Below are 27697 nucleotides of genomic sequence, written 5' to 3'. Positions count from 1 at the left end.
ACAAGAAGATACATAACTTTTTTGTCTCTCTGCATGCATTAGGCTTAGGGAACGCCTGGACCGTTAGCCTAGCTTAGCTTCAACACTGGAAGTGGGTCAGACATTTACCCGAGTGCCCTACAGTCACGAAATACACTCCAAATACAATCAAAATACAACTCCAAAAACGTTCCTGTAAACATGTTGTGACCTGTGTATTTACCATGTCACACAAGTCACACGAGTCTCCCAGTCACACGAGTCTAGCAGTCACACAAGTCTCCCAGTCACACAAGTCTCCCAGTCACACAAGCCTCCCAGTCACACAAGTCTCCAAGTCACACAATCTCCCAGTCACACGAGTCTCCCAGTCACACAGTCTCCATGTCACACGAGTCTCCCAGTCACACAAGTCTCCCAGTCACACAAGTCTCCAAGTCACACAAGTCACACGAGTCTCCCAGTCACACAAGTCTCCCAGTCACACAAGTCTCCCAGTCACACAAGTCTCCAAGTCACACAAGTCTCCCAGTCACACAAGTATCCCAGTCACACAAGTCTCCAAGTCTGGGTGACTTGTGTGACTGGGAGACTTGTGTGACTGGGAGACTTGTGTGACTTGGAGACTTGTGTGACTGGGAGACTTGTGTGACCTGTGTGACTGGGAGACTCGTGTGACTTGGAGACTTGTGACTTGGAGACTTGTGTGACTGGGATACTTGTGACTGGGAGACTCGTGTGACTTGTGTGACTTGGAGACTTGTGTGACTTGGAGACTTGTGTGACTTGGAGACTTGTGTGACTGGGAGACTTGTGTGACTGGGAGACTTGTGTGACTGGGAGACTTGTGTGACTGGGAGACTCGTGTGACTTGTGTGACTGGGAGACTCGTGTGACTGGGAGACTTGTGTGTCTGGGAGACTTGTGTGACTGGGAGACTCGTGTGACTTGTGTGACTGGGAGACGTGGTAAATACACGGGTCACAACATGTTTACAGGAACGTTTTGGAGTAGGGCGGCTGGGTGGCGCAGCGGTCTAAGCGCTTGTCACCAACGCGTGAGACACTGGTATCGAATCCGGCTGTCAGCGTTGCCTCCGGCTTGGGCCGGCCGTCATACTGACTCAATTGGCAGAGTCAGCGGGAGGGGAGTCGATGGGTGGTAATCTGGTTGTTGTAAACAGCGACTCCTACAGGTCGGTCAGGACACCTGCACAGCAAGGACAGGAGATGTCGAGGGTAGTGTGAGCCTCCCACACGTTACACCTCGCCAATGAGAGTCCGCGCTGGCAGGTGAAAAGAAGTGGCTGGCTGGCTGACTCTGCATGTATCGGAGGGGACATGCAATAGATTCTTCAACCCTCCCTACGACTGACCAGTGGGGGGCACATGCAAGCAACGATCAAGACAGGGGAGGGTGGAATTGGCACGACAAAATTGGGATGGGAGAAAAAACTGAAAAAGAAGGAGAAAAATTGGATAAAAAAAAGGACCGTTTTGGAGTTGTATTTTGATTGTATTTCGTGACTGTAGGGCACTCTGGTAAATGTCTGACCAACTTCCAGTGATGAAGCTAAGCTAGGCTAACGGTCCAGGCGTTCCCTAAGCCTAATGCATGCAGAGAGACAAAAAAAGGTATGCAACTTCTTGTCGAACTCCAGGGAAGATGTTAAATAAGCTAATTTCCCAAAATGTCTGAGTTTTCCTTTAAAGACTGACTTCACCCTAAAGACTCAACACCACCCCTCCCACGAAACCTAAAGACTCAACACCACCCCCTCCCACTACACCTTAAATACTCACTACACCCTAAAGACTTACTACATTAAATTATTTAGTCATTAATAGGGCTGTCTTAAATACTTCGAAGCTTCAAAGCTTCGTTCGATGGGCATGGGATTCGAATATGAAAATTAAATTTGATTATTAAAAAAAAAAAATTAAATGTTCTTTTTTTGCTAAATCAACTTTGCCTCTCTTTGTTAACTACAACAAGCAATACTGTTTGTTATTTAAGATGCGGTCGGACTCGGCACTGACAGATTTGTGTTCATTGTGCTGCTTTTATAAAGCCTCAAATGACTGCTTACAATATTTCATGAAAGCGAAGTGTTTTGTTTGTCTAAGATTTAAAAAGGTTAAAACTTTACAGCACTGACAAAGTTGAACAAAGTGCTGTACAAGTCCCACAGCATAATCTTTTATTTTTAAATAATAATAATTAAATTTATTATTTATTTTTTATCTCGAAGCTTCGAATTAAAATCGAATCTCTGTCCCGAAAAAAAAATTCGAAGGTTAGCCCTAGTAATTAACCTCTTACCACGAAATCGGGCCATCATGCCCATGCACGCACGTTGCGGCACTTTGCGAGCGTCTACCAGCTCGGGCTGCATTTTTCGCCAAACATATAATATTTGGTATAATACGATATAATATTACCGTTCGAAACATCTATTTGCCGCCATTAGAACGCCACCTCACTCGACCAATTCCGTGCCTCGGTTCTCGAGTTACATGGCGATATGTCAGGCGAACGTCTTTTTACGCGCAGCGCGTGAAATGACCACTTCGGACAGTATACCAGGGGCGGAGCTTCAGGGGGGGCTGTAGGGCCGGTGCTCCCCGGGCCCGGGACGGTCGGGACCCAATGGGGGCCCGTCGCCGAGGCAGCAGGCTCCGCCCCTGAGATATTCGCAGGCGGGCCCTGCTGCCTCGCGCCACTGAGTGCACTGACGTTTGTGGTCATATATTAGGTATAAAGCATCGTAGCCTATAATATGAGTTGAACTTGTGCTGCTATTTTCACACTCACATTTAACATTAAAACATGAAAAATTGCAAGTGAATCCCTTCTATTGTCTCCATCTCCAAATGTATTTTGGGTAAAATCGTCATCAGCCGTCCATCAACATCATAGGTAAATGAACGTCATCATCAATCACTTGTCAACAGAGCACTGCCTAAGCATGAGCGGGAGCAGTTATAAACACAAAAGTGGAGTGACAAAACGCAAAGAAAAAGATAAAAGGGACCAAGGAAAAGACAAATTGTGCAAGCTATAGATGTATCTTTTTTCCGCCCTACTCTCCTCCTGCCCGCCAACAACGTTAGTGGGGGTGAGCCAGATTTACAGGTAGGCTACAATCACGAACACACACTGTCAACAAGAAAACGTGAGTTTGTGGTAAATGTTGATATGGTTGTTGTTACTTCGTAGTATCCCATTAAAGCGCTTATGTCCCACTCGCTGGTCATCTCGCCATGATGCGCTTGTTGCAAAAGACGTGGATATTCTCAAAGCATCTACTCTACTGCAACATGCCATCAGTGTTTTGGTGGAGTAGCCTATAGGGGACAATTTGATGAGGCGAAGTCCGCCACTCTTGCCCTGGCTACTAAATGGGGAAGTCAAACACAGTTTGAAACAACCCAGGGCCAGGAAAGTTGAGCGTCACTTTGATGAACTTTCTGAAGACAGCCGCCTCACTGACGCAGAGAGAAACTTTCGGGTGAACGTTTCAATGCATGTCTCGATATAATCATCCAGCAACTGTCCCAAAGATTCACCAGTTTAAATGCAACTGTGAACATGTTTGAGGCAATTCACCCCAACACACTACTGCAAGCAAAGGATGAGGAGTTTACACCAAGCTGCCCAGGAGAGCACTATAGTCGGGACATCGCCACGAGCTGCTCTTGTGGTCCGTGGTGAATGGTGTGTCAGAAATGTAGTCATTTTATTAGGCTATGTTTACGTATATATTTCGTTTCTATACCCTTTGTAGAAACGAAATCTTAAATATTACACCTTTTCTTTGGTTAGTTTTCTTTCAAACATTGTTTTAAATTGTAATCTTAGACTTTTTACGCACAAGCGTCAGATTACCACCCCGGACGCGCGTCGGCACCCCGGACTCCCGATATAATGTCTAGCTTTATTGGCTTTAAAGGGCCCGGTCATGTAACCCCACCCCCCGGCCCGGGTCTGATAATATAATAATAATAATAATAATGCAGGACCTCATTTAGGGGGTCTTTATTCGGCATGCAACGAACTGGACATGCAATTGGAGCGGCACACACACACCGGGATACACACACACACACATGCATTGTCTTTTTCTCAGTCGCCGATGCGATTGAGTCTCTGCACTTGACCCATCCCGTCGTCCTTCCCCCCATGGGCAGCCGGGAGCAGATAGGGCGTCAACGTGAGCCGCGCCCCGGGGACCAATCCAAGTGCTCCTGCCCGTCTTCGTCAAGGACGCCACAGCGTTAGCGATCTGTTGTTGTGCATGTTTTTCCATTGGGTTTATCTTATCGGGGGGAAACCCTTGCGAGCACGGGGAGAACATGCAAACTCCACACAGAAAGGCCTGGGAGATACCCCACCTGGGTACCTGGCATCATGGAAACCTGGTCCCCCAAGCGGGAATCGAACCCTGGACCTTCTTGCTGTGAGGCGACAGTGTTAACCACTACACCACCGTGATAGGTTCCGCTGCTGCAGTATACGCTCGAGAACTGACCAATCACCACTGATGGCGAAAATGGTTGGTCAGCGTTGTAGCCAACGAGTGTCCGCTTCCAACAATACCCCACGTTGGCGGGGTGCAAATATAGGAAGTAGGTGAAAGTTGACAAAATTAGAAGTGACTCAGACTTCAGAACGCAGGGCAGTTGATGGAAGAAATGGATTTTTTTTTTCGTGTCAGTTTACTAAAACCTCTCTCAGACTCATTTCTGAACTGATTTTTATAAAATGTTTACCTGTACTGGAACCGCAGTGTATTCCAGCTCATACCTCTATGCTGGAATAATGGAATATGGAATCTTGCAACCACTAAAGAAAAATGTGAGTACACAAGTTCAAGTTCAAACCTCTGTTACTCTATTTCATTAGCACTAAACGTGATTCTCCTTTTTTGCATTAGTAACTTCGGAATGTTCTTTAAATATCTTTAAAAAGAGACCAGGTTTATGCATGAGCTATAAGTATAAAGCTAAACTTTGCAAAAAAAGTATGCAGTCCTCAAGTTCAAGTAAAGAAATTGCCACTTTTCTGCCTGCCTGTTAACTCATTGGGGGCCAAACACATAATATTACGTGTTTCACCGCCAACGCTTGAGCGCCAAACACGTAATAATAAGTTGTTAGATCCTTTGATCTTTTTCCTTTGATCCCCGTTCTAAACGATCATCCGGATCACTCTAGCCGTCTCTGGCTTGTTTGCCTACGTTGGAATTGCAATGCCGATCGAATCTCACCAGGTGGCAGTATCACCTACCCTTTGAACTCAGAAATAAATGTATCAGGGGAGCCAATGAATGAACTGGACTATTGAGACTTGCTCTGAGGGGGAGCTCTTCCAAAGCGATCGCTAGCAGATCTGCTCGCCTCAAAACCTATAGTGTCCCGTAAACACGTGTAATTCCATATAAACAAGTAATCGCGATCGCCGATGGGATCATTGGAATTATTCTTTTTGGATTACCTTCTGGCTAAGGTAAGGACCCTATGTCTATTTTACCGAACCTGAAACATGTTTATGTAACGATCAGTGTCTTACTTTACCGGACATAAACCAAGCGTTTTGTAATGATGCATTTTCTGGGTAAGACTACCTCCCCCTTGATAATTTTGTAAAGGTACATGTGTACTAGGCTTGGTCGGTATGATGGTATTACGGTATACCAGGATATTTCGAGATCCCGCCGGTATGATTCTCAATACCGTGACGTCACAGACTGCTATTACAGACACGGAGTTGATTGTAGTGCACAGCACGCGCCAGCAGGGGTTACGTGGCTAATTGTTCTGAGAGCTAACGTCTCTGCCTGGCTGGTTGCTGGCTAACTAACGTGGCTAATCGTTCTGAGAGCTAACGTCTCTGCCTGGCTGGTTGCTGGCTAACTAACGTGGCTAATCGTTCCGGGAGCTTACCTCTCTGCCTGGCTGGTTGCTGGCTAACTAACGTGGCTAATCGTTCCGGGAGCTAACGTCTCTGCCTGGCTGGTTGCTGGCTAACTAACGTGGCTAATCGTTCTGAGAGCTAACGTCTCTGCCTGGCTGGTTGCTGGCTAACTAACGTGGCTAATCGTTCCGGGAGCTAACGCCGGTACCTGGCTGGTTGCTGGCTAACTAACGTGGTTAATCGTTCTGAGAGCTAACGTCTCTGCCTGGCTGGTTGCTGGCTAACTAACGTGGCTAATCGTTCTGAGAGCTAACGTCTCTGCCTGGCTGGTTGCTGGCTAACTAACGTGGCTAATCGTTCTGAGAGCTAACGTCGGTACCTGGCTGGCTAACTGGCTATCGTTCTGTGATTTCTTTACTTGGTAACACGGGTTGCTAAGGAATTTAGGTGCGAGGTTGAAGAAAGTGCACTTTTAGGTTGAAAGAACGGCCCTAATATCAACGTGTTTCAATATAAGCATTATGTATGGTGATAACGAGTATATTGTTGGACATGTTGGACTAGAAATAGTGTCTGTCAAATGAGCCATACTATTGTCTCCATAGCTATAATATAGAATATACAATAGCTCCGCAAAGATCGTGAAATATCGCGAAAATAGTCATGAAAAGCTGGCGCTAGATAATGAAGGATGGGGGAAGCTTGTGGCGCTCAATGTGTTAAGAGGTTAACAATGTTATATACTATCTTTTTTTATACAAACAATATCTTTGGTGGGACAGGAGATAAAACCTTCGTTTCAAGACTCATACGTGCTGTTTAGGGCTACAATAACTAGACAATTAATTGATTATGAATAGTTGGCAACAATTAGTTGGGTCTATGTTATGCTACACCTCCATGGCCTGTTGTTGAAGCCATTTGATGTATAGTAAGTGATGTAAGAGTGTGTTTTATGTGTTTCTTTATTATTTAAACTGTGCAGCTCCTTTGAAACTGAAGTCTTAAACAGGTTTTTGTTTATAAGTTGTTTGAAAGATCAAGAAAATTCTTGATTTTTATCCGATTCATTGTTTCAATAATCAATAGATTAATCTACTGTCAAAATAGTCATTAGTTGCAGCCCTAGTGCAGTTACTGCTATTTGCCTCTGTCTAGTGACAGCGTAGTGGACATTTTACCTCAAGGTCCCTCCTGCAGTAAGTCCTTTCAGAAGGCTTAAGTGAAGGAGGCCAAGGCGATGCAGGTTCCTAACAGTTTCTTCAGACAGAAGAAGTAACTTACTGTTCAGACAGTAACTGTACATTGGATTATCGACACAACCTTACTTGGTCCCAAGAAGAGGGTTTTGTGTATTATTGGGTTAGGACATTTACATTGGAGGGGGTTGAGTTAGGACATTTACAGGGGCCAGTTTCAAATTGCGGTCTCCCGTAGGTGCTCCTTGAGAGTGGTTTTAAAAGTGGGAGTGATTCACTTTCCTTTACAGCTGTGGGTAGGGCATTCCACATTGATGTGGCATAAATTGTTTAGTCCCTTGTTTGAGCCGAATCTGGGTTTAACATGATTTGTCGAGCTCCCTGGTGTTGTGGTCGTGGTATTCACTGACCTTTGGGAAGTATTTTGACATGTACATGGGTACCTTAGTCGTGTAGTGTATCTTGTAGACCAGGCCCATTGCAAGTTGCTGTACTCTGTCGTCTACTCTAAGCCATCCTAGGTTGTCAAAGTGGGCAGGGGTGAGGTGGGTTCTAGGAGTAAGGTCAAGCAGTAGTCTGACCAGTTTGTTTTGTGATGTTTGTAATTTTGTTTTTAGCGCCTTTTGAGGTGCTTTGGTACGAGGTGCAAGCATAGTCGTAGTACCCTTGAATAAGCTAAGCCCCCCCCCCCCCCCTGGCTGTGTGTATGGGTCAGGGTGAGATAACGTGCAGTCTGCCACTGGGTTGATGGTTATCTTATCTGAACTAAACAACACAGAGACGGACGGATACAAATAATGTCCTCTCTGCTCCTCTTATCAATATTAACTCTCACACACACACAGCGCCCGCCCACTGGCTGGACCTGATTGGCTGACGGGTTGCTCGTAAGATGCTGACGGTGTGTTTAGTCACGGTGTATCCTGTGTGGTCAACATGTAGGCAGAGAGTGAAGGTTCAGTTCAACCACAGTGACACGGCTGCCAATAACAACATTTAGATTACAATTCAATCATCTGCTTTGAAAAGCAACACGCTGTATTGACCAATCATCTGCTTTGAAAAGCAACACGCTGTATTGATCAATCATCTTCATGGAGTGAAAAGCAACACGCTGTATTGATCAATCATCTTCATGGAGTGAAAAGCAACACGCTGTATTGATCAATCATCTTTATGGATGTTTTTCATGAAAATAAAAATAATATGCTGAGATGTGTCCTGGAAATCAACGCTTCAATATTTTCTTATATTTGATTTCTTATATTTTGATAAATAGAAATAAAATTGCTGGCACCTTGGGATATAGTATTGCCTCATAGTACAGTTATAGTACAGCCTTAATAATAATAATGATTTTTATTTATAGAATTGTAATTTGGAATACAATATAGTCTCAGGGTGTTTTAACGTGGCATACTAAATAAGAAATATACATCATACTAAAACATTAAAAAGCAGATACATTTAAAATAGAATGGCCAAGGAAAGCATGTAAGTAAAACACATCAGGACCCTGGAGAAAAGCACTGTGGAAGAGATGTGTCTTCAGTAAAACACATCAGGACCCTGGAGAAAAGCACTGTGGAAGAGATGTGTCTTCAGTAAAACACATCAGGACCCTGGAGAAAAGCACTGTGGAAGAGATGTGTCTTCAGTAAAACACATCAGGACCCTGGAGAAAAGCACTGTGGAAGAGATGTGTCTTCAGTAAAACACATCAGGACCATAGAGAAAAGCACTGTGGAAGAGATGTGTCTTCAGTAAAACACATCAGGACCCTGGAGAAAAGCACTGTGGAAGAGATGTCTTCAGTCAAACACATCAGGACCCTGGAGAAAAGCACTGTGGAAGAGATGTGTCTTCAGTAAAACACATCAGGACCCTGGAGAACAGCACTGTGGAAGAGTCGACTATGATTGGCCAAAATTTGCCGTTAGTCGACTATTAGTAGACTAAAAAAATGTATATATATATATATATATATTTTTTTTATTTATTTATTTTTTTTATCATTCCATTTGGGCTGTGGGGGTGCTTAATGTCTGAAGGAGTCGACTGAAGGCTTCTTGTCCTCTGCAAAAGCATGCAATTGGTCCACTGATGGATACATCTTGATATTTGTCTAGTCTAGTGTGTTCATTAGATGGGTGAAATCCTCTTTTAGTGCCTCTGTGCCTGTTTTCGTAGGCAGTTAGCCTCTGGTATGCGTGCCATTAGCCTTAGCCACGCTTCTAGGCCTCTTTTCTTTTGGAAAGAATGATAATTTTTTTTTTTTTTTTTTCCCGACTAAGAGGTTGGCAGTCGACTACGGCTCCTTTCGACCGATTAGTCGACTAATAGGGGTCACCCCTAAAAAACAGTAATGGAGTCTGAGGCCCTGATTATTTCTGGGAGCTGATTGTCTTCACCACTTTAATTTCTTGGTTCATCCATCCATCCTTAATTTAAGCAGGCAGGGACATGCTGAGGTGCCCTTATACAAGGCAGTGGCAATAAAAGCAATTTAATAAAATAGAGCACACATAAATATACTCTAGTATCGCATCCAAAAACACCATTACACAAACCAACGATCCGAACAGGAAGCAGTGAGGTGTAAGGGAGTGTGCCCAAAGTGAAGTCCAATGCGCTCCAGCCAAGTTTGGAATAAGAGGCCTTTGGTGCTCAACGACAGAGGACCTGTAAACAAGGCTTTTCACCAGGTCCCTTCAACAGTGAAGCACTCGTAAAGTCTGCACGTTTATTGCAGGTGGGGGGGTGACTGACGTCTAGATAATAGACTTGTGTCTTCCTCAGAGCCAACGCTGTTATGAGTCACCCCCCTGTAACAAACGTGCAGACTTTATGAGCGCTCCGGTGTGAGGGAGAAGTGTCAGGTTAGATGGCCCGCTGTTATCTCCGTATCGCCAAGGCTGTCACCTGAAGGGAGAGCGAGGTCATGACCGTCACAGCAGTCAAGGATGAACCCAGACCGACGCACTGTGTTGTAGCAGTGACCCTGAGATAGACGAGGACAGTGTGATAAGAGGTGAACACACACACACACACACAGATGCCTCCCGGAGTTCCTCCATACCCATGCATCTGTGAACACATCCACACTTATACAGAGTGACAGAAAGAGCAATTCAAAACTATTGGAATCGTACCAAAAGATGTGCTGGGGCTGGATCCATGGTGAATATACTATAGCTGTTTTTCCATACCTGACTGATTGTATGTAATTCCCGGGAATACATGCTAATATTATGTTTATGTATTGTCTGTCCTGTGTTGTTGTAGCATCACTGTTCATTCTGAAAAATAAATAAAAGGGCAATAAAACAGAAGCTAGAAAGGGGAGATTTATTATTATATATTTTTTTATGCTCTTAGCTTCCATGTGCTAAGTGCATCATGCACACATCGCCTGCTGTTGGCCCTCGGTCTCCTTGAGGCTCCCTCCATAGGGAGCGCTATTCACCCGCCCATGGGAATAAGTGAATGCAAGCGGGGGGAGAAGCCAGTATTTCAGGCAGAGCCGGTCGCACTGTTGTGTCAGGTCACACTGTCATGGCAACGTCACATTCCTCTACTACAGGTGTCCCCGTGAGATGCTTCCAGCTGCAGCTCCGGAGACCAGCGCTTACAAGCCCCCGCACATACAAGCCCGCACATAGCAACCCCTCGCTTCCATTGGCTGATTTTGGTCACGTGATTTTGGCACGTTGCACTGCGGGATTGATTGATTGATTGATTGAAAACTTTATGGTGACGTGATTTTGTGTCACGTTGCACGTTGCACTGCGGGATTGATTGATTGATTGATTGAAAACTTTATTAACAGATTGTAGAATGGGTACACGTGACCTGACCGATTGATTGATTGATTGATTGATTGATTGATTGATTGATTGAAAACTTTATTAACAGATTGCAGAATGGGTACACGTGACCTGACCGATTGATTGATTGATTGATTGATTGATTGATTGATTGATTGAAAACTTTATTAACAGATTGCAGAATGGGTACAGTGACCGATTGATTGATTGATTGATTGATTTATTGATTGATTGATTTATTGATTGATTGATTGAAAACTTTATTAACAGATTGCAGAATGGGTACAGTGACCGATTGATTGATTGATTGATTGATTTATTGATTGATTGATTTATTGATTGATTGATTGATTGAAAACTTTATTAACAGATTGCAGAATGCAGTACAGCTCAATACACACAATTGTTAAGGGGATGCAGACCATGCAGTACTGTTACATTTGTGACATACAGTAAATATATACAAGGGGGAGGGAACTGTACATTTATGATGAATTGAAAATGGGGGACCCTGATGTAAACAAGACGGAAGTCTTTCTCTGGTCTGCATCCCCTTAACAATTGTGTGTATTGAGCTGTACTGCAGATATATTTCAATTGCCTTACTTATTTACATAAGTATTATAGGCCTACAGCAGTATTGTACAGACAGTCTGTGTGAAGTCTGTGTGGTTATCCAGCTGCACAAAGGCAGAGCAAGAGGCTCTACAGAGGGTGGTGAAGGCGGCAGGCAGGATTGTCGGGACTCCTCTATCAAACATCACCTCCGTCTTCACCTCCCGCTGCCTCCACCGCTCCAAGTGTATCATCAAGGACCAGTCTCACCCAGCACATCACCTCTTTCAGCTCCTTCCCTCAGGGAGGAGATACCGGTCCATACATGCCAAGAGTTAAAGATTTAAGAACAGCTTTTTCCCCCAAGCAGTCAGACTGTTAAACGCTCATTGACTGTCCCCTCACGTGCACCATGCACTTACCTGGACTTGATAATCACTGTTACCACTCATCATGCACTTTATTTAAAATATTCTGTTATGTACAGTGTTATATGTGTTTCATGTATGTATATATTGTACTACGGTCTGTGGGAGCTCCCCTGAAATTTCACTCACGGTCATATAAGAGTTTTAATGTAGACGGTTTTATTAATGAAATGTTGGGTATAAACTGGGAGGAGGTATGTTGTGAGGATGACCCAGAGGTTGCACTGGACTTATTTATGTCAGAAACAAATCAGCCCCATGGATAGATAGTAGCTTTTAATGAATTTTAATGAATGAGAGAGACATACTGTAGCCAAAAAAGCATCAGTGTGTTCCAGTTCTGCAGATGACAGACAAAAGTACCGTTCCTTACGTAATCAAGTCACAAAGTTAAATAAGGTGAGAAAAAGGGAATATTTTAAACCATGGTTATATGATGTGAGAAATGATGGTAAAAATCTATGGAATGTTTTAAATCAAATTATGGGTAGAAAATCCAATGTCTGTACACCTTTTGTTGAGTCATATGGAATTGTCCTAACCAAACCATGTGATATTGCCAACCATTTTAATGATTTTTATGCAAGTAAGATATCTCAGCTCAGGCAGGGAATGCACATCTCAAACAATACAAAATCAAATGACATAATTAAGAATATCATAATGAAAGATAAAGGGTGTGCATTTGATTTTCAACAGGTTGAGGTTAGTGATATTGAAAGGTTACTCCAGGCTCTACCTGACAGCAAGTTAGCTGGCACAGACAACTTGGATAGTAAATTATTGAGAATTACTGCTACGATCATAGCAAGTCCAGTGTCATATTATTAATAGATGTATACAAGTGGGACTATGTCCAAAGATATGGAAGGAGGCTAAGGTTACTCCTTTACCCAAAGACTCCAAATCAGTTTTTAATGAGGGCAACTCCAGACCTAATATAGAAAATGTAATGTACATATACGTTGTATACATCTATTAATAATATGACACTGGACTTGCTATGATCGTAGCAGTAATTCTCAATAATTTACTATCCAAGTTGTCTGTGCCAGCTAACTTGCTGTCAGGTAGAGCCTGGAGTAACCTTTCAATATCACTAACCTCAACCTGTTGAAAATCAAATGTACACCCTTTATCTTTCATTATGATATTCTTAATTATGTCATTTGATTTTGTATTGTTTGAGATGTGCATTCCCTGCCTGAGCTGAGATATCTTACTTGCATAAAAATCATTAAAATGGTTGGCAATATCACATGGTTTGGTTAGGACAATTCCATATGACTCAACAAAAGGTGTACAGACATTGGATTTTCTACCCATAATTTGATTTAAAACATTCCATAGATTTTTACCATCATTTCTCACATCATATAACCATGGTTTAAAATATTCCCTTTTTCTCACCTTATTTAACTTTGTGACTTGATTACGTAAGGAACGGTACTTTTGTCTGTCATCTGCAGAACTGGAACACACTGATGCTTTTTTGGCTACAGTATGTCTCTCTCATTCATTAAAATTCATTAAAAGCTACTATCTATCCATGGGGCTGATTTGTTTCTGACATAAATAAGTCCAGTGCAACCTCTGGGTCATCCTCACAACATACCTCCTCCCAGTTTATACCCAACATTTCATTAATAAAACCGTCTACATTAAAACTCTTATATGACCGTGAGTGAAATTTCAGGGGAGCTCCCACAGACCGTAGTACAATATATACATACATGAAACACATATAACACTGTACATAACAGAATATTTTAAATAAAGTGCATGATGAGTGGTAACAGTGATTATCAAGTCCAGGTAAGTGCATGGTGCACGTGAGGGGACAGTCAATGAGCGTTTAACAGTCTGACTGCTTGGGGGAAAAAGCTGTTCTTAAATCTTTAACTCTTGGCATGTATGGACCGGTATCTCCTCCCTGAGGGAAGGAGCTGAAAGAGGTGATGTGCTGGGTGAGACTGGTCCTTGATGATACACTTGGAGCGGTGGAGGCAGCGGGAGGTGAAGACGGAGGTGATGTTTGATAGAGGAGTCCCGACAATCCTGCCTGCCGCCTTCACCACCCTCTGTAGAGCCTCTTGCTCTGCCTTTGTGCAGCTGGATAACCACACAGACTTCACACAGACTGTCTGTACAATACTGCTGTAGGCCTATAATACTTATGTAAATAAGTAAGGCAATTGAAATATATCTGCAGTACAGCTCAATACACACAATTGTTAAGGGGATGCAGACCAGAGAAAGACTTCCGTCTTGTTTACATCAGGGTCCCCCATTTTCAATTCATCATAAATGTACAGTTCCCTCCCCCTTGTATATATTTACTGTATGTCACAAATGTAACAGTACTGCATGGTCTGCATCCCCTTAACAATTGTGTGTATTGAGCTGTACTGCATTCTGCAATCTGTTAATAAAGTTTTCAATCAATCAATCAATCAATAAATCAATCAATCAATAAATCAATCAATCAATCAATCAATCGGTCACTGTACCCATTCTGCAATCTGTTAATAAAGTTTTCAATCAATCAATAAATCAATCAATCAATCAATCAATCGGTCACTGTACCCATTCTGCAATCTGTTAATAAAGTTTTCAATCAATCAATCAATCAATCAATCAATCGGTCAGGTCACGTGTACCCATTCTACAATCTGTTAATAAAGTTTTCAATCAATCAATCAATCTGTTAATAAAGTTTTCAATCAATCAATCAATCAATCAATGAATCAATGAATCAATCAATCAATCCCGCAGTGCAACGTGACCCAAATCATACGGCAATCTGTTAATAAAGTTTTCAATCAATCAATCAATCAATCCCGCAGTGCAACGTGCAACGTGACACAAAATCACGTCACCATAAAGTTTTCAATCAATCAATCAATCAATCCCGCAGTGCAACGTGCCAAAATCACGTGACCAAAATCAGCCAATGGAAGCGAGGGGTTGCTATGTGCGGGCTTGTATGTGCGGGGGCTTGTAAGCGCTGGTCTCCGGGGCTGCAGCTGGGTACTATTGGTCCCCGTTGCCAAGAGCCCGCAGTTCCCGTTGTTGCCACTAGAGGGCAGTGGTGGCACTCTGATACACTGGCCTTTACATTGTGCTTTTACACAGGGGCCTAGTCACTACTAGTGGTATAGTGCTTTTTTTTTCTTTTTTTTTTTAAGGTAGGTACAGTAGTGTATGCGTCATGTGCTTCCCATGTGGAGTGTGATATATGGAGGGCTTGAAGTCACTCACCAGGGAAGTGGAATATTGGTCTATTTGCTTTGAATCGACTTTGTATTTTTGTAATGGTTTATTCTCAGGTTTTGACTGAGAATGAAGTGATCTCCATCTCTCACTACCTCTATCTATCTATTGTTCTCTCTCGCTCTCTCTTTGTCTCTCTCCGTCTCTCTTTCTCTCTCTGTCTATCTCCCTTTTTCTTTCTCTCCCTCTTTCTCTCTCTGTCTCCCCCCTCTCTCTCTCCTCTGTCTCTGTCTCTCTCTCTTTCTTTCTCTGTCTCTTTCTCTCTGACTGTCCCTCTCTTTCTTTCTTTTTTTCTTTCTCGCTCTCTCTCTCTCTCTGTCTCTCTATATCTCTCTGTCTCTCTCCCCCTCTCGCTGTCTCTCTCTGTCTCTCTCTTTCTCTCTCTGTCTCTGTCTCTCACTCTCCCTCTCTCTTTCTCTCTGTCTCTCTCTCCCTCTCTTTCTCTCTCTTTCTGTCTCTGTCTCTCTCTCTCTGTCTCTCTCTGTCTCTCTTTCTCTGTCTCTCCCTCTTTCTCTCTCTCTCTCTGTCTCTCTCTCTGTCTCTCTCTCTGTCTCTCTCTTCTCTCGCTCTCTCTGCAGGGTTGCAGCTCTGGGCCTGGCCGCTGGGGTCCTCTTGGTGCTGCTGCTGTTCTGTCTGTACCGTGTTCTTTGTCCTCGTAACTACGGTCAGAACGGCGTGGCTCACGGGAGGAGGAGGAGAGGAGAGCTGCCCTGTGACGACTACGGCTACTCGCCCCCCGTCAGCGAGATCTCCCCACTCCTGCTGCGTGGCCACAGCATGGTGAGATGACACATCATGTACACACATTATAGATTATTATACAAGGTATCTCCAGAGGGGTCCGAGCTAGTGGCGCCAGCCTCTGAGCATGTGCTGTGTTGCTCAAGGACCCATTGATTGGAGTGAACACTAGCTATCTGCAGGGATTGAACTTGTGACCTTCCAGATGCAGGACAGTGTCTTGAACCACCAGGCCTTTTTAATTATCTCATACAAGCCTTAGTCTTACCAGTGTCCCTTCAGACCAGGGTTAAAATGTATTTTCAATCCATTCATAATGTAATCAGAAGCTGTGATTCATTCACTTTTAGATCAATTAGGCAAACCTTCCTCGTGTTGACTGTATTTTGGATACATTTTGGATTTTGAATAAAAATTTGAATCGCCGTCCTCTCGTGTCTCTCACCTCCTGCAGGACATTGAATGTCTGGCCAGTGACGGCATGCTGCTGGCCAGCTGTTGTCTGGCGGGCCAGATCCGGGTGTGGGACGCTCAGACTGGAGACTGCCTGACCGTCATCCCTAACCAGGGGTAGGAGGCCTTCTTAATATGACAAGTATCATGCTCTGCTGACGTGACTAAATCAAGGTAGATAGGTAGGTAACTAGTCCTAGCTATAGGTAGGTAACCAGCCCCCAGCTGTGTATACACGCTACACTAGCTATAGGTAGGTAACCAGCCCCCAGCTGTGTATACACGCTACACTAGCTACAGTAGTTAGGTAACCAGCCCCCATCTGTGTATACACACTACACTAGCTATAGGTAGGTAACCAGCCCCCAGCTGTGTATACACACTACACTAGCTACAGTAGTTAGGTAACCAGCCCCCAGCTGTGTATACACGCTACACTAGCTACAGTAGTTAGGTAACCAGCCCCCAGCTGTGTATACACGCTACACTAGCTATAGGTAGGTAACCAGCCCCCAGCTGTGTATACACATTACACTAGCTATAGGTAGTTAGGTAACCAGCCCCCAGCTGTGTATACACTACACTAGCTATAGGTAGTTAGGTAACCAGCCCCCAGCTGTGTATACACGCTACACTAGCTACAGTAGTTAGGTAACCAGCCCCCGGCTGTGTATACACGCTACACTAGCTATAGGTAGGTAACCAGCCCCCAGCTGTGTATACACACTACACTAGCTACAGTAGTTAGGTAACCAGCCCCCAGCTGTGTATACACTACACTAGCTATAGGTAGTTAGGTAACCAGCCCCCAGCTGTGTATACACGCTACACTAGCTACAGTAGTTAGGTAACCAGCCCCCAGCTGTGTATACACACTACACTAGCTATAGGTAGGTAACCAGCCCCCAGCTGTGTATACACACTACACTAGCTACAGTAGTTGGGTAACCAGCCCCCAGCTGTGTATACACACTACACTAGCTACAGTAGTTAGGTAACCAGCCCCGGCTGTGTATACACACTACACTAGCTACAGTAGTTGGGTAACCAGCCCCCAGCTGTGTATACACACTACACTAGCTATAGGTAGGTAACCAGCCCCCAGCTGTGTATACACGCTACACTAGCTACAGTAGTTAGGTAACCAGCCCCCAGCTGTGTATACACACTACACTAGCTATAGGTAGGTAACCAGCCCCCAGCTGTGTATACATGTTACACTAGCTACAGTAGTTAGGTAACCAGCCCCCAGCTGTGTATACACACTACACTAGCTATAGGTAGGTAACCAGCCCCCAGCTGTGTATACACGCTACACTAGCTACAGTAGTTAGGTAACCAGCCCCCAGCTGTGTATACACACTACACTAGCTATAGGTAGGTAACCAGCCCCCAGCTGTGTATACACACTACACTAGCTATAGGTAGGTAACCAGCCCCCAGCTGTGTATACACACTACACTAGCTATAGGTAGGTAACCAGCCCCCAGCTGTGTATACACACTACACTAGCTATAGGTAGGTAACCAGCCCCCAGCTGTGTATACACGCTACACTAGCGACAGTAGTTAAGTAACCAGCCCCCAGCTGTGTATACACACTACACTAGCTATAGGTAGTTAACCAGCCCCCAGCTGTGTATACACGTTACACTAGCTACAGTAGTTAGGTAACCAGGCCCCAGCTGTGTATACACACTACACTAGCTATAGGTAGGTAACCAGCCCCCAGCTGTGTATACACGCTACACTAGCGACAGTAGTTAAGTAACCAGCCCCCAGCTGTGTATACACACTACACTAGCTATAGGTAGTTAACCAGCCCCCAGCTGTGTATACACGTTACACTAGCTACAGTAGTTAGGTAACCAGGCCCCAGCTGTGTATACACACTACACTAGCTACAGTAGTTAGGTAACCAGCCCCCAGCTGTGTATACATGTTACACTAGCTATAGGTAGTTAGGTAACCAGCCCCCAGCTGTGTATACACGCTACACTAGCCATAGGTGGGTAACCAGCCAGTTCGGAAACCGAACTGCGTTGTATTTGGCATAGACGCGAACCGTGGAGGTCGTACCGAACGGTGTACGGTTCGAATGCGTACATACCTGTCAACCATCCCGTTTTCCCGGGATTGTCCCGTATTTCAACCTTCCTTCCTGCCGTCATCCCGTTCCCGTATTTTTCCTGTTTAAATTTTTAAATTTTACAAAATGGCTGCAATTCCCCTCCGTGACGACAGGTGGCAGCAGTGTAGATTAGAACGTTAGCACAGGAAGTCAGACCGGAAAACTGTTGTGACCCGAAGAAGAAGAAGAACAGCGCCCGGATAAAGGAGGGGTTTAGCGCGAAATGTATTACATTCTACAACTACCTACAAAAGGCAGAGAAGCTTCTTCTTCTTCTTCTTCTTTAGAATTTCCGGCCGTGTAGACTCATCGTGGCATATTACTGCCCACCGCAGTTCTTTTGATGAGCTCTTCTTCTTCTTTCTTCTTTTGAATTTCCCGCAGTGTAGATGCAACATGCCGGCAAAGTGGGGTTGTTCCCGGAGAGCTCACTCTCGTGGTTTCTCAGTGTATAATGTATGGTGCTCTCCCTCAACATGCGAGTAGGGTGAGACAACACCATTCTTTAGTCCAAATAATACCCTACTTTGGAGGGTATTATGGAGATGAATTTCACTTTATATTACAGCAGTATCCGTTTTTAACATTACAATTAGTGTCTGACACTATTATACGCATGTTAAAAGTCAAAGTCAACTTTGTCATTTTCCAATTTGTGCAAGACATACAGAAAAATTCAATTACGTGCCCCCCTTCCCACGGTGTATATAGAAAGAGACAATAAACACAAAAGTAACATAGGACACAATATACAACACACAGGACTATGTACAATATAAACATAGCCCCTTTCGTGACTTTCGGTTTGCAAGCCTGTGGCTTTTGTGACCGGAGTCACTTGCCCACCCGCCCCGATCACCCAGTAGCGAAACGACCAAGCGTCGTCAAGGGGCTCGCGGTGTGTCAAGAATACATCAGATCTGAATTTCAAAGATACCCAGCGTACAATATGGGTCTAACACAGCTTCACGATGGGGTCTGGAAGCTCGGAGTTGCTAATAAACAGTTTAAAACATTGTTACTCGACGAGTGGTATTTACAGACCGAACGTCCATCTCCGCCGTTGGTGTCACAGCGCATGCGCACCATGCCGCGTTCACGTTACTGGGAAGAAGCGGAAGAACCAGAGGACATCTCGTTGCTACAACTAGGAAGCCTTCACGCTTTGACTCTATATATATCTATGGATGAAACGCCCACATCCATACTTCCGCAATTCGTGACGCGAAGTGGGAGATATGGGGTCTATAAAAGAATCCCATATGTCCTAGTAGGAATTACCACTAGGAGGCTGACGTGAATGGTTTTTCCCAGTCGGAAACTGGTTCTTCCGCTTCTTCCCAGTAACGTGAACGCGGCATGGTGCGCATGCGCTGTGACACCAACGGCGGAGATGGACGTTCGGTCTGTAAATACCACTCGTCGAGTAACAATGTTTTAAACTGTTTATTAGCAACTCCGAGCTTCCAGACCCCATCGTGAAGCTGTGTTAGACCCATATTGTACGCTGGGTATCTTTGAAATTCAGATCTGATGTATTCTTGACACACCGCGAGCCCCTTGACGACGCTTGGTCGTTTCGCTACTGGGTGATCGGGGCGGGTGGGCAAGTGACTCCGGTCACAAAAGCCACAGGCTTGCAAACCGAAAGTCACGAAAGGGGCTAATATAAACAGTGCCTACAATTAAATTAATGAATTAATTAAATAAGAGGTAAAAGAGAACTTAGTGTAAATATTCTTTAATTTGTGTCAATGTTATAAAAATCCTAATCCCAAATTAATACACCACAATGTGCCCTTTCTATCCTAAATCTATGGCCTCGCGATTCCACGGCTGCGCAGTGCAGACAATAATATATATATATATATATATATATATATATAGATATATATACATACATACATACATACATACATACATACGAGGGGGAGGAGACTACATTGGGAGGGGTCGTGCCGGAGGGAAGGGGGCGGGGCGAAATATCCAGTTTTTTCAAATCCCAATGTTGACAGCTATGTGTTCCACCCCTACTAGCTACAGTATGTATCACAGCCGGGCAAATTAACATTGAGTGAGATGAACTTAAGATCCCTTGAGCCTTACTGACTTACTCAGAAGCATTTTATATCACCTAAATGTAAAATCTGTGCCACCTGTTTGTCAAACACTAAACTAAACTTGTTAGAACTTAAACTTTCTGGCCGCTGACATCTTAGAAAGTTTTGCTCAAAGTCGCATTGGATTCAACATGTCAGCTTCCAGGCCATTTCAACAAATATGCTTCAGTTAAATTCCATGACATGCATACCATCACCCGAGGGATCTTAAGTTCATCTCAGAATACTGAACCGCTTATCCTCTCTCTCTCTCTCTCTCTCTCTCTCTCTCTCTCTCTCTCTCTCTCTCTCTCTCTCTCTCTCTCTCTCTCTCTCTCTCTCTCTCTCTCTCTCTCTCTCTCCTCTCTCTCTCTCTCTCTCTCTCTCTCTCTCTCTCTCTCTCTCTCTCTCTCTCTCTCTGTGTCTTTCCCTCCTCAGGCTGAGGCGAAGCAGCAGCAGTGGCTGCTGGGAACAGCGGGACACGTGGGATATGGTGGGCGTGGCTTCAGAGCCTGACAACTTGTCCTGTGAAGGTCGCGATCCCTCCGGTGGTGGCGCGTACGGCCTGTCTGAAGACGACGGCTACCCGCTGAGGCGCCGCACCGCCCCTGTGCGGCCTGCGCTTTTCAACGACCACCCTGACCTCACCCCCCTCATAGACACCAACTTTGTCTCTCAACCCCTCCACCGACCCCCCCTCCCACCTCTCCACCCTGCCCAGAGAAGGCTTTGACTTCGGGGGCCTAGTGGAACGGGCCTACATGGAGCATGAGGCCCCATCGTCCTCTGCCTACCCTTCTCCCTCCTCCGCCTCCTCCTCCCCGCCCACGGGAGCTCTCCTCCAGAGGAGAAGGAGCCTCGGGGATGCCTCGGCACCTCAAGCCCAAGAGAAGGCCTCTGCGGTGGGGGGACAGGCAGACTGGGACAGCTCGGTGTGGGCCCTGGAGCTGAGGGGGAATCTGATAGCAGCAGGCCGGAGCAGCGGGAAACTGGAGGTGAGGAAGATGAGCATCAGGATGATACAGAGAACTCCGACAGCTCACTTTGGTGCTCAGAGGGTTCCCTCTGGTCTCTAACCCTAACCTTACATTAATTTGCCACTATGCAACATAGAAACCATCTCTTGAGATTACAAAGCGGTTGAAAAGATTTATTTGTGTGATTATTCAAACCAGGAACTATCATAGAGTATCATAGATGTCAGGGAACATGTAGAGGAAACTACTTCCCAGGGGGCTGAGTTCTTGGCTCCAAAGACTCTTTTTTGCCTTCTTGTAGGCAGAACTCTCTTGCTTCCGCTTCCAAAGTGCACATTTTCTCTGTTGCAGTGAGCATTAGAGCTGGGTAAGGATCCTTGGTGTTTAATGCCCTGCCATACCTGGTTAGACTCTTATTACACTGTTTTTACACATAGTATTCTGTGGCAACAAGTCCAAGGACATTCTGGTTGAAAGTGCTTGACTAGGCAAAGGTACAGTAACTGAAAGCAAGGATAGGTCGTTTGATGTCACATGGTTTCATCCAGACTGTCCCTGGAGACTTCCAGAGCCAAAATGTCTCTATTGTTTACAAAGAGTAAAAGGGTTTATTGATGTGTTTATGTACTATTTATCTATTTATTTATTTATTATTTCCTTTATTTTTATATCTGTAGCTCTGGGATGCAGTGGAAGGATCGTTACGCTGCAGTAATGAAGACGGTGTCTCGGGCATCACAGCCCTAGCCTTCCACAACAATAGGTAACACAAACAAACAAGCTCAGGTTAGCTTACTTTTTGTGGAAAGATTTGGAGTATGATCTGGTACAGTATGTGTGTTGTGAAGGGCCAGATTAAACCGAATATATATATTTATTTATATATATATATTTAATTGTATTTGTATATTCTCTAATATTCCCTGATATCCCTTGTATATTCCTTGTACAATATGCATTGAATATCCATTCTAGCCTACTGAACATCCCATAATAGTCTCCATTCTACTATTGGTCGAGACCTTGGTGCCAGGCTGCCATACCCCCCAGACCCAGTTCAAACGTACCGCTCAACATGTACGAACAAGTCCTAGTTCCGCGTAGGAATCTGGCTACCGCACCACTAATGGGACTATTTGTTCATAGTGCGTATATATACTGCGCTACTAAAGTAGGACTTCCTTTTCAGTCCAGTTTCTTACCCTCCAATAGAGTCACAGACGTAAAGCCTCCCCGCGATGCCACGTGTGGGAGTAAGGCCAAGTTCGGCCTACCATCGGTATTGAGACATCGTGTATATTAATATTTGAATAGTCATATTTGGCACTATATCGTCGAGTTGGACGTAGTCTATTAAGCTAATAATAGTCTGTTAATATATAGTGCTTCGTGCGGTGAGAATACTACCGTAGTCAGCACCCCATCGTTTCGGGCAGAAAACTGGCTGTTTATCCAGGATGATCGACCCCATGTGAGATTGCACCCGAGGAGCCCCAGAGCCGACGAGCGAGTGGACCTGTATACCGGATTATTCTACCGACGACAGCCCGCCTTCCCAGGCACGGATTATGCTTTGTATACGTTGATTATTCCATGGATAAAGACCCCCGACACTGCCGTGTGTTGGAACCCCCCCCCCTGGAGAGGACGCAAGGTGAGGAGACGCTCTGCAAGACGAGGTCGCTTCACGTCTCTCCTCCGTGGACCGGAGGACGCCGGCCCACAAAGAGTCCATCTGCATTCATCTGCGGTCCAAGGATCGCCGGCGCATTGAACGGCACTACAGTGGGTTCACCTGGGATACCCTTGGCCGGATGAGGCAGCCGGACTCTACCCCCCCCCCCCCCCCCTTCCTACTCCTGTCGGCTTACAAGCGACCGGATTAACCCCCCCTAGTGTATCCAGTCTATAATCATTAAAGTATCATTGCTGTTATTCCTTAAACTATTCCAGGTCGTATATGTACCACCTGCGCCTTCAGAGATTGGACATTCTCTATTGATATACCGACGAATACTCTTGCCATAAAAGTGCATACTAATTCCCATTCATAAATGTGATTGATTTGATTAAGTGCTTGCTCTACACACCATCGCTGTGTAGAAATAAAGACCTATTTCTAATTCGTACATTTGTGTTGGATCCGTTTCATCTACGTGACAGTGTTCATCATAATATATTTATGCCGAGTACTGGGTGGCCGAATATTAAGTACAAAGGTAGTGGTAGTAAGTATCATATCTAGTAATACAGTCAGGGAATTGTACCCCTCAGTTACAATTGGTCCTTCGAGCCGGATGGTAATTAGTGTAATATTAATATAGTGTTATTAATATTGAAATGGCCTATGATGAACACTCCACGAAACGATCCTCCTAACCAACGCCCGCAGCGCGAACGACGGCTCCCTCAGTACTTAGAGGCTTACGCTGTCAGTCAACAACCTAGTCTTCTACTAACAGTAAACGCGGTAAAACTAGAAAGTAAAAGTATGTCTAACCCCAACGCCCAGACTACCCCGACCATAGAGGCCCCTACGGGTTCTAATGTAACTGACCAAGTTCACGGTGGGGACCAGTGGGAACCAGACATGACTTCACACCCCGCCAGTACTGAAGAAGTAGTCCCCGATGAGTCCCGGGAGGAATACAACGCTACCGAGAGAGAACTCGGCACGGAAGAAGACGGGGAGAGCACCGTGGAGATAGAGCTCCAAGGCTCCGCAAGGAGTACCCCGAGGGAAGGCTCCCCTATACAACCGCCTTCTCCCAGCGAGGCAGAGAGGACCCTACAGCAGGCCTTCCTCATCAGCCTGAACGCCGCTGCTGAACGCGACCGACTGCAGATCCAGCAGCGGAGCGAAGAAGAGCAGGTCTAGAAATAAGACGCATTCAGAGGGAAGAGAATGTGGCCCGAGACCGAGCAGACAGCCAGCGAGCAGCTGCTGGTGCTCTACGGGACGCAGAGCGCGACAGACAGCAAGCGCAACTAATAGAACAGCTGATCAGACGGACAACACCCTCTCCCTCCGCCAGAGGCTCCAGGAACTCGTCTAGACACACCTCCAGGGCGGCATCCCCTAGCCGAGTAAACAACCCTGAACTTGACCAACAGACGAGGTCTATACCCCCCACAGACCACCTCCCCCCACCGGTCCAAGCGAGACCTAGCAACCGGGAAGGAGCAGCATATCCTGTGGAGAGGCTAAACCAGAGACTACAAGCACTGGATGACCTAACTGAAGACGAAGAGGAAGAGGAGGAGAACCACGCCCGACGACAGCACAGTACTCTACCGGACCAGGAGGTCCGGTACAGCCCAGGCTATACTCCCGCGGAGCTGCGCTACAGACCCCCGACTCTATACCCGGGTGAGCACGACGCACGACCCGCACCGAGGAACAGCACCTGGACAAGCGGGCCATGGTACACTGCCGGTACCAGCCCATACCAAGGAGCGGGAGGAGACTCGCCTAGGAGGCCTCTCCCCCAACGCTCGCCGATGTATCCACAGTCAGCGTCATACATTGGCACGCCTATGGTACCCGACTTCACCCAAGAGAACCGGGCCCAGTATACAGAACTCCGCATGTGTCTGGAGACCATGTTGGTGGATGTATTGGATGAACGCCATAAATACGCCATCCTACTGAAGCACTTAAAGGTACCCCGCGCACATAATATAGCGCTCGCCTACGCGACTTCCACCACCCCATACACAGCAGCGCTGGTAGCATTGGACCAGAGGTATGGGCGCATATGGGATTACGTGATCCAGGAGATCCGACACATCGACCGCTTACCCCCAGCAATAGACAATCGAGCACTGGACGACCTGTCCATCAGAGTGCAGTCCCTGGTAGGGATGTTGGGAGCGCAGAGAGAGAAGGGGAGGCATGAACTTTACGCCAACTCAAATGTGGAAAGGATCTTGGAGAAGCTGCCGCCCGCTCGACAGGAGCGTTTTAGGCGGCAGAGAGACCACCGAGACCCGAATGGCCCCGAACCGAACCTCCTCGATCTAGCAGACTTCCTGGCGAGAGAAGTCAGCAGCCTACGGCTAGATACATTCGGACGGAGCACCCCTGGCTCCAGAGAAGGAACCAGACGACTAAATGATGGAAGAAGATCGGTGACTGTGATGCACCAATCGGAGTCAGTACCGAGCAGCAGGAGCCACAGTACCCCCTCCAGAACGGAGAAGTGGAAGATAGTGTGCCCCTACTGTGAGAAAGAACACTGGCTAGCGCAATGTGACTCCTTCCCCAAGCTGAACGCGGAGGAAGCAAGTCAATGGATAAAGTCCAGCAAGCGCTGTTTTCGCTGTGCGCGCTCACACATGGCAGCCGAATGCCGCTTAAAGAAAAGGTGCACCAAGTGCGATGGAGCCCATCTGGACATACTTCACGACAGTAACAGACGGCGCCCTTCACCCGCACCATCCAGCAGCAAAGCGAGCGTCATGTACATCGATCCCGCCAGCAGCAGTGGAGCCCGAGTACTCCTAAAAGTAGTGCGTGTGACACTAAGCTACCAGAATAAAGTCCTGGACACTTACGCCGTCCTCGATGACGGGTCAGAGAAGACCCTTCTGCTCGCCTCCGCTGCGGCCCAGCTAGGGCTGCAGGGAAGCGAAACCCAAATGACAATTCGGACAATAAGACGAGATTTGAAGACGATAAAGGGCGAGAATGTCTCATTCTCTATCGCAGCAAGCGGCCAGCCTGAGCGACGGTACCAGATTACAGACGCTTTCACCAGCCAAGAAATAGGACTGTCGCGGTACACATACCCCGTCGCCAAGCTGATGGAGAAATATGCACATCTGCGCAAGTTACCGATCCCGCTCATAGACAATGCTATGCCGACCCTGTTGATAGGCTCCGACCATGCAGACCTCATTGTCCCGATAGACCGGGTTCATACCGGACCCCGAGGCTGTCCTGCAGCAGTCGAGACCCGTTTGGGATGGACTCTCCAAGGCCCGCTCGCCAAATCTCTCAACCGAAGTACAGCCACTAGATGTCTCCACTCCCGAGTCACAGAGGGAGAAACCGCACTCCTGCAACACGTAGAGCGGTTATGGACCTTGGAACAAATGCCCTTTAAGAACGGAAAGAAAGACATTCGCTCTAAAGATGACATTTACGCCATTCACCTCCTCGAGACAGGGACCAAGAGAGTCCCGGTCAACGGCGTGTTGAGATACGCCACGCCACTCCTGCGGCGAGAAGGAATGCCTACTTTCCACGCCAAGACAGACGCCACAGAACGGTACCTGCTGAACACGGAGCGGCGCTTAGCCAAGAACCCCGCCCAAGAGAGTGTATACCGCGCTGAGATTGAGAAGCTCATCACAGCGGGACACGTCACAAAGATGGACATTAAAGAGGCTGACCAGACCACTGAATCGTGGTACGTGCCTCACCACAAGGTCCATCACAACGGTAAAGACCGCATAGTATTTAACTGCAGCTACCAGATCGGATCCCAAAATCTGAATAAAGAGTTACTGCCCGGTCCCACACTCGGCCCCTCCCTACTCGGCGTTCTACTCCGCTTCCGCCAGGAAAAGGTGGCCATCAGCGGGGACATTAAAGGAATGTTCCTGCAGGTGAGATTAGTAGAGGAGGACAAGCCCCTGTTACGGTTCCTATGGAGAGAGAAGCCAGGAGATGAGCACCCAGCCATCTACCAATGGGAAGTCCTCCCCTTCGGAACGACGTGCAGCCCCTGCTGTGCTACATTTGCACTACAGAAACATGTAGCAGAGGACCCAGCAGCGGACGAAGAGGTCCGAGACAGCGTAAAGAACAGCTTCTACGTAGACAACTGTCTACAAAGCCTTTCAACCCAGGAAGAAGCCGAGGCTCTCCTGATTAAACTCCGCGCCTCATTGATCAAAGGCGGCTTTGATCTCAGGCAGTGGGCCAGCAGCGATCCGCAAGTACTGCGCAGCCTCTCCTCCGAGGACAAGGCAGCCAGCAGCGAGACCTGGATGGCTACAATCCCGGGAGAAGCCCAGGAGATGACCCTGGGATTGGTGTGGCGATTCAAAACAGATTCGCTTCACTACAGACACAAGCCCCTGACTACGGAGCAGGGAAGGCCGGCGGCGGCG

The 27697-nt window shown here is 46.2% G+C and overlaps 1 protein-coding gene across 1 annotated transcript in view; it reads left to right on the top strand.

Moving 5' to 3' along the window:
- Positions 1-27697, top strand: part of scap (SREBF chaperone) — a 211039-nt gene that overhangs the window by 141737 nt on the left and 41605 nt on the right. Inside the window, 5 exon segments of the mRNA XM_084336159.1 lie at positions 15756-15957; positions 16373-16488; positions 21039-21272; positions 21274-21595; positions 22255-22340. Coding sequence (XP_084192285.1) covers positions 15756-15957; positions 16373-16488; positions 21039-21272; positions 21274-21595; positions 22255-22340 — 960 coding nt within the window.

Source organism: Notolepis coatsorum (genome assembly GCF_963971535.1).
Source record: "Notolepis coatsorum genome assembly, chromosome: 19".
NCBI lineage: Eukaryota > Metazoa > Chordata > Actinopteri > Aulopiformes > Paralepididae > Notolepis > Notolepis coatsorum.
This window is presented reverse-complemented; position numbering and strand designations above follow the sequence as displayed.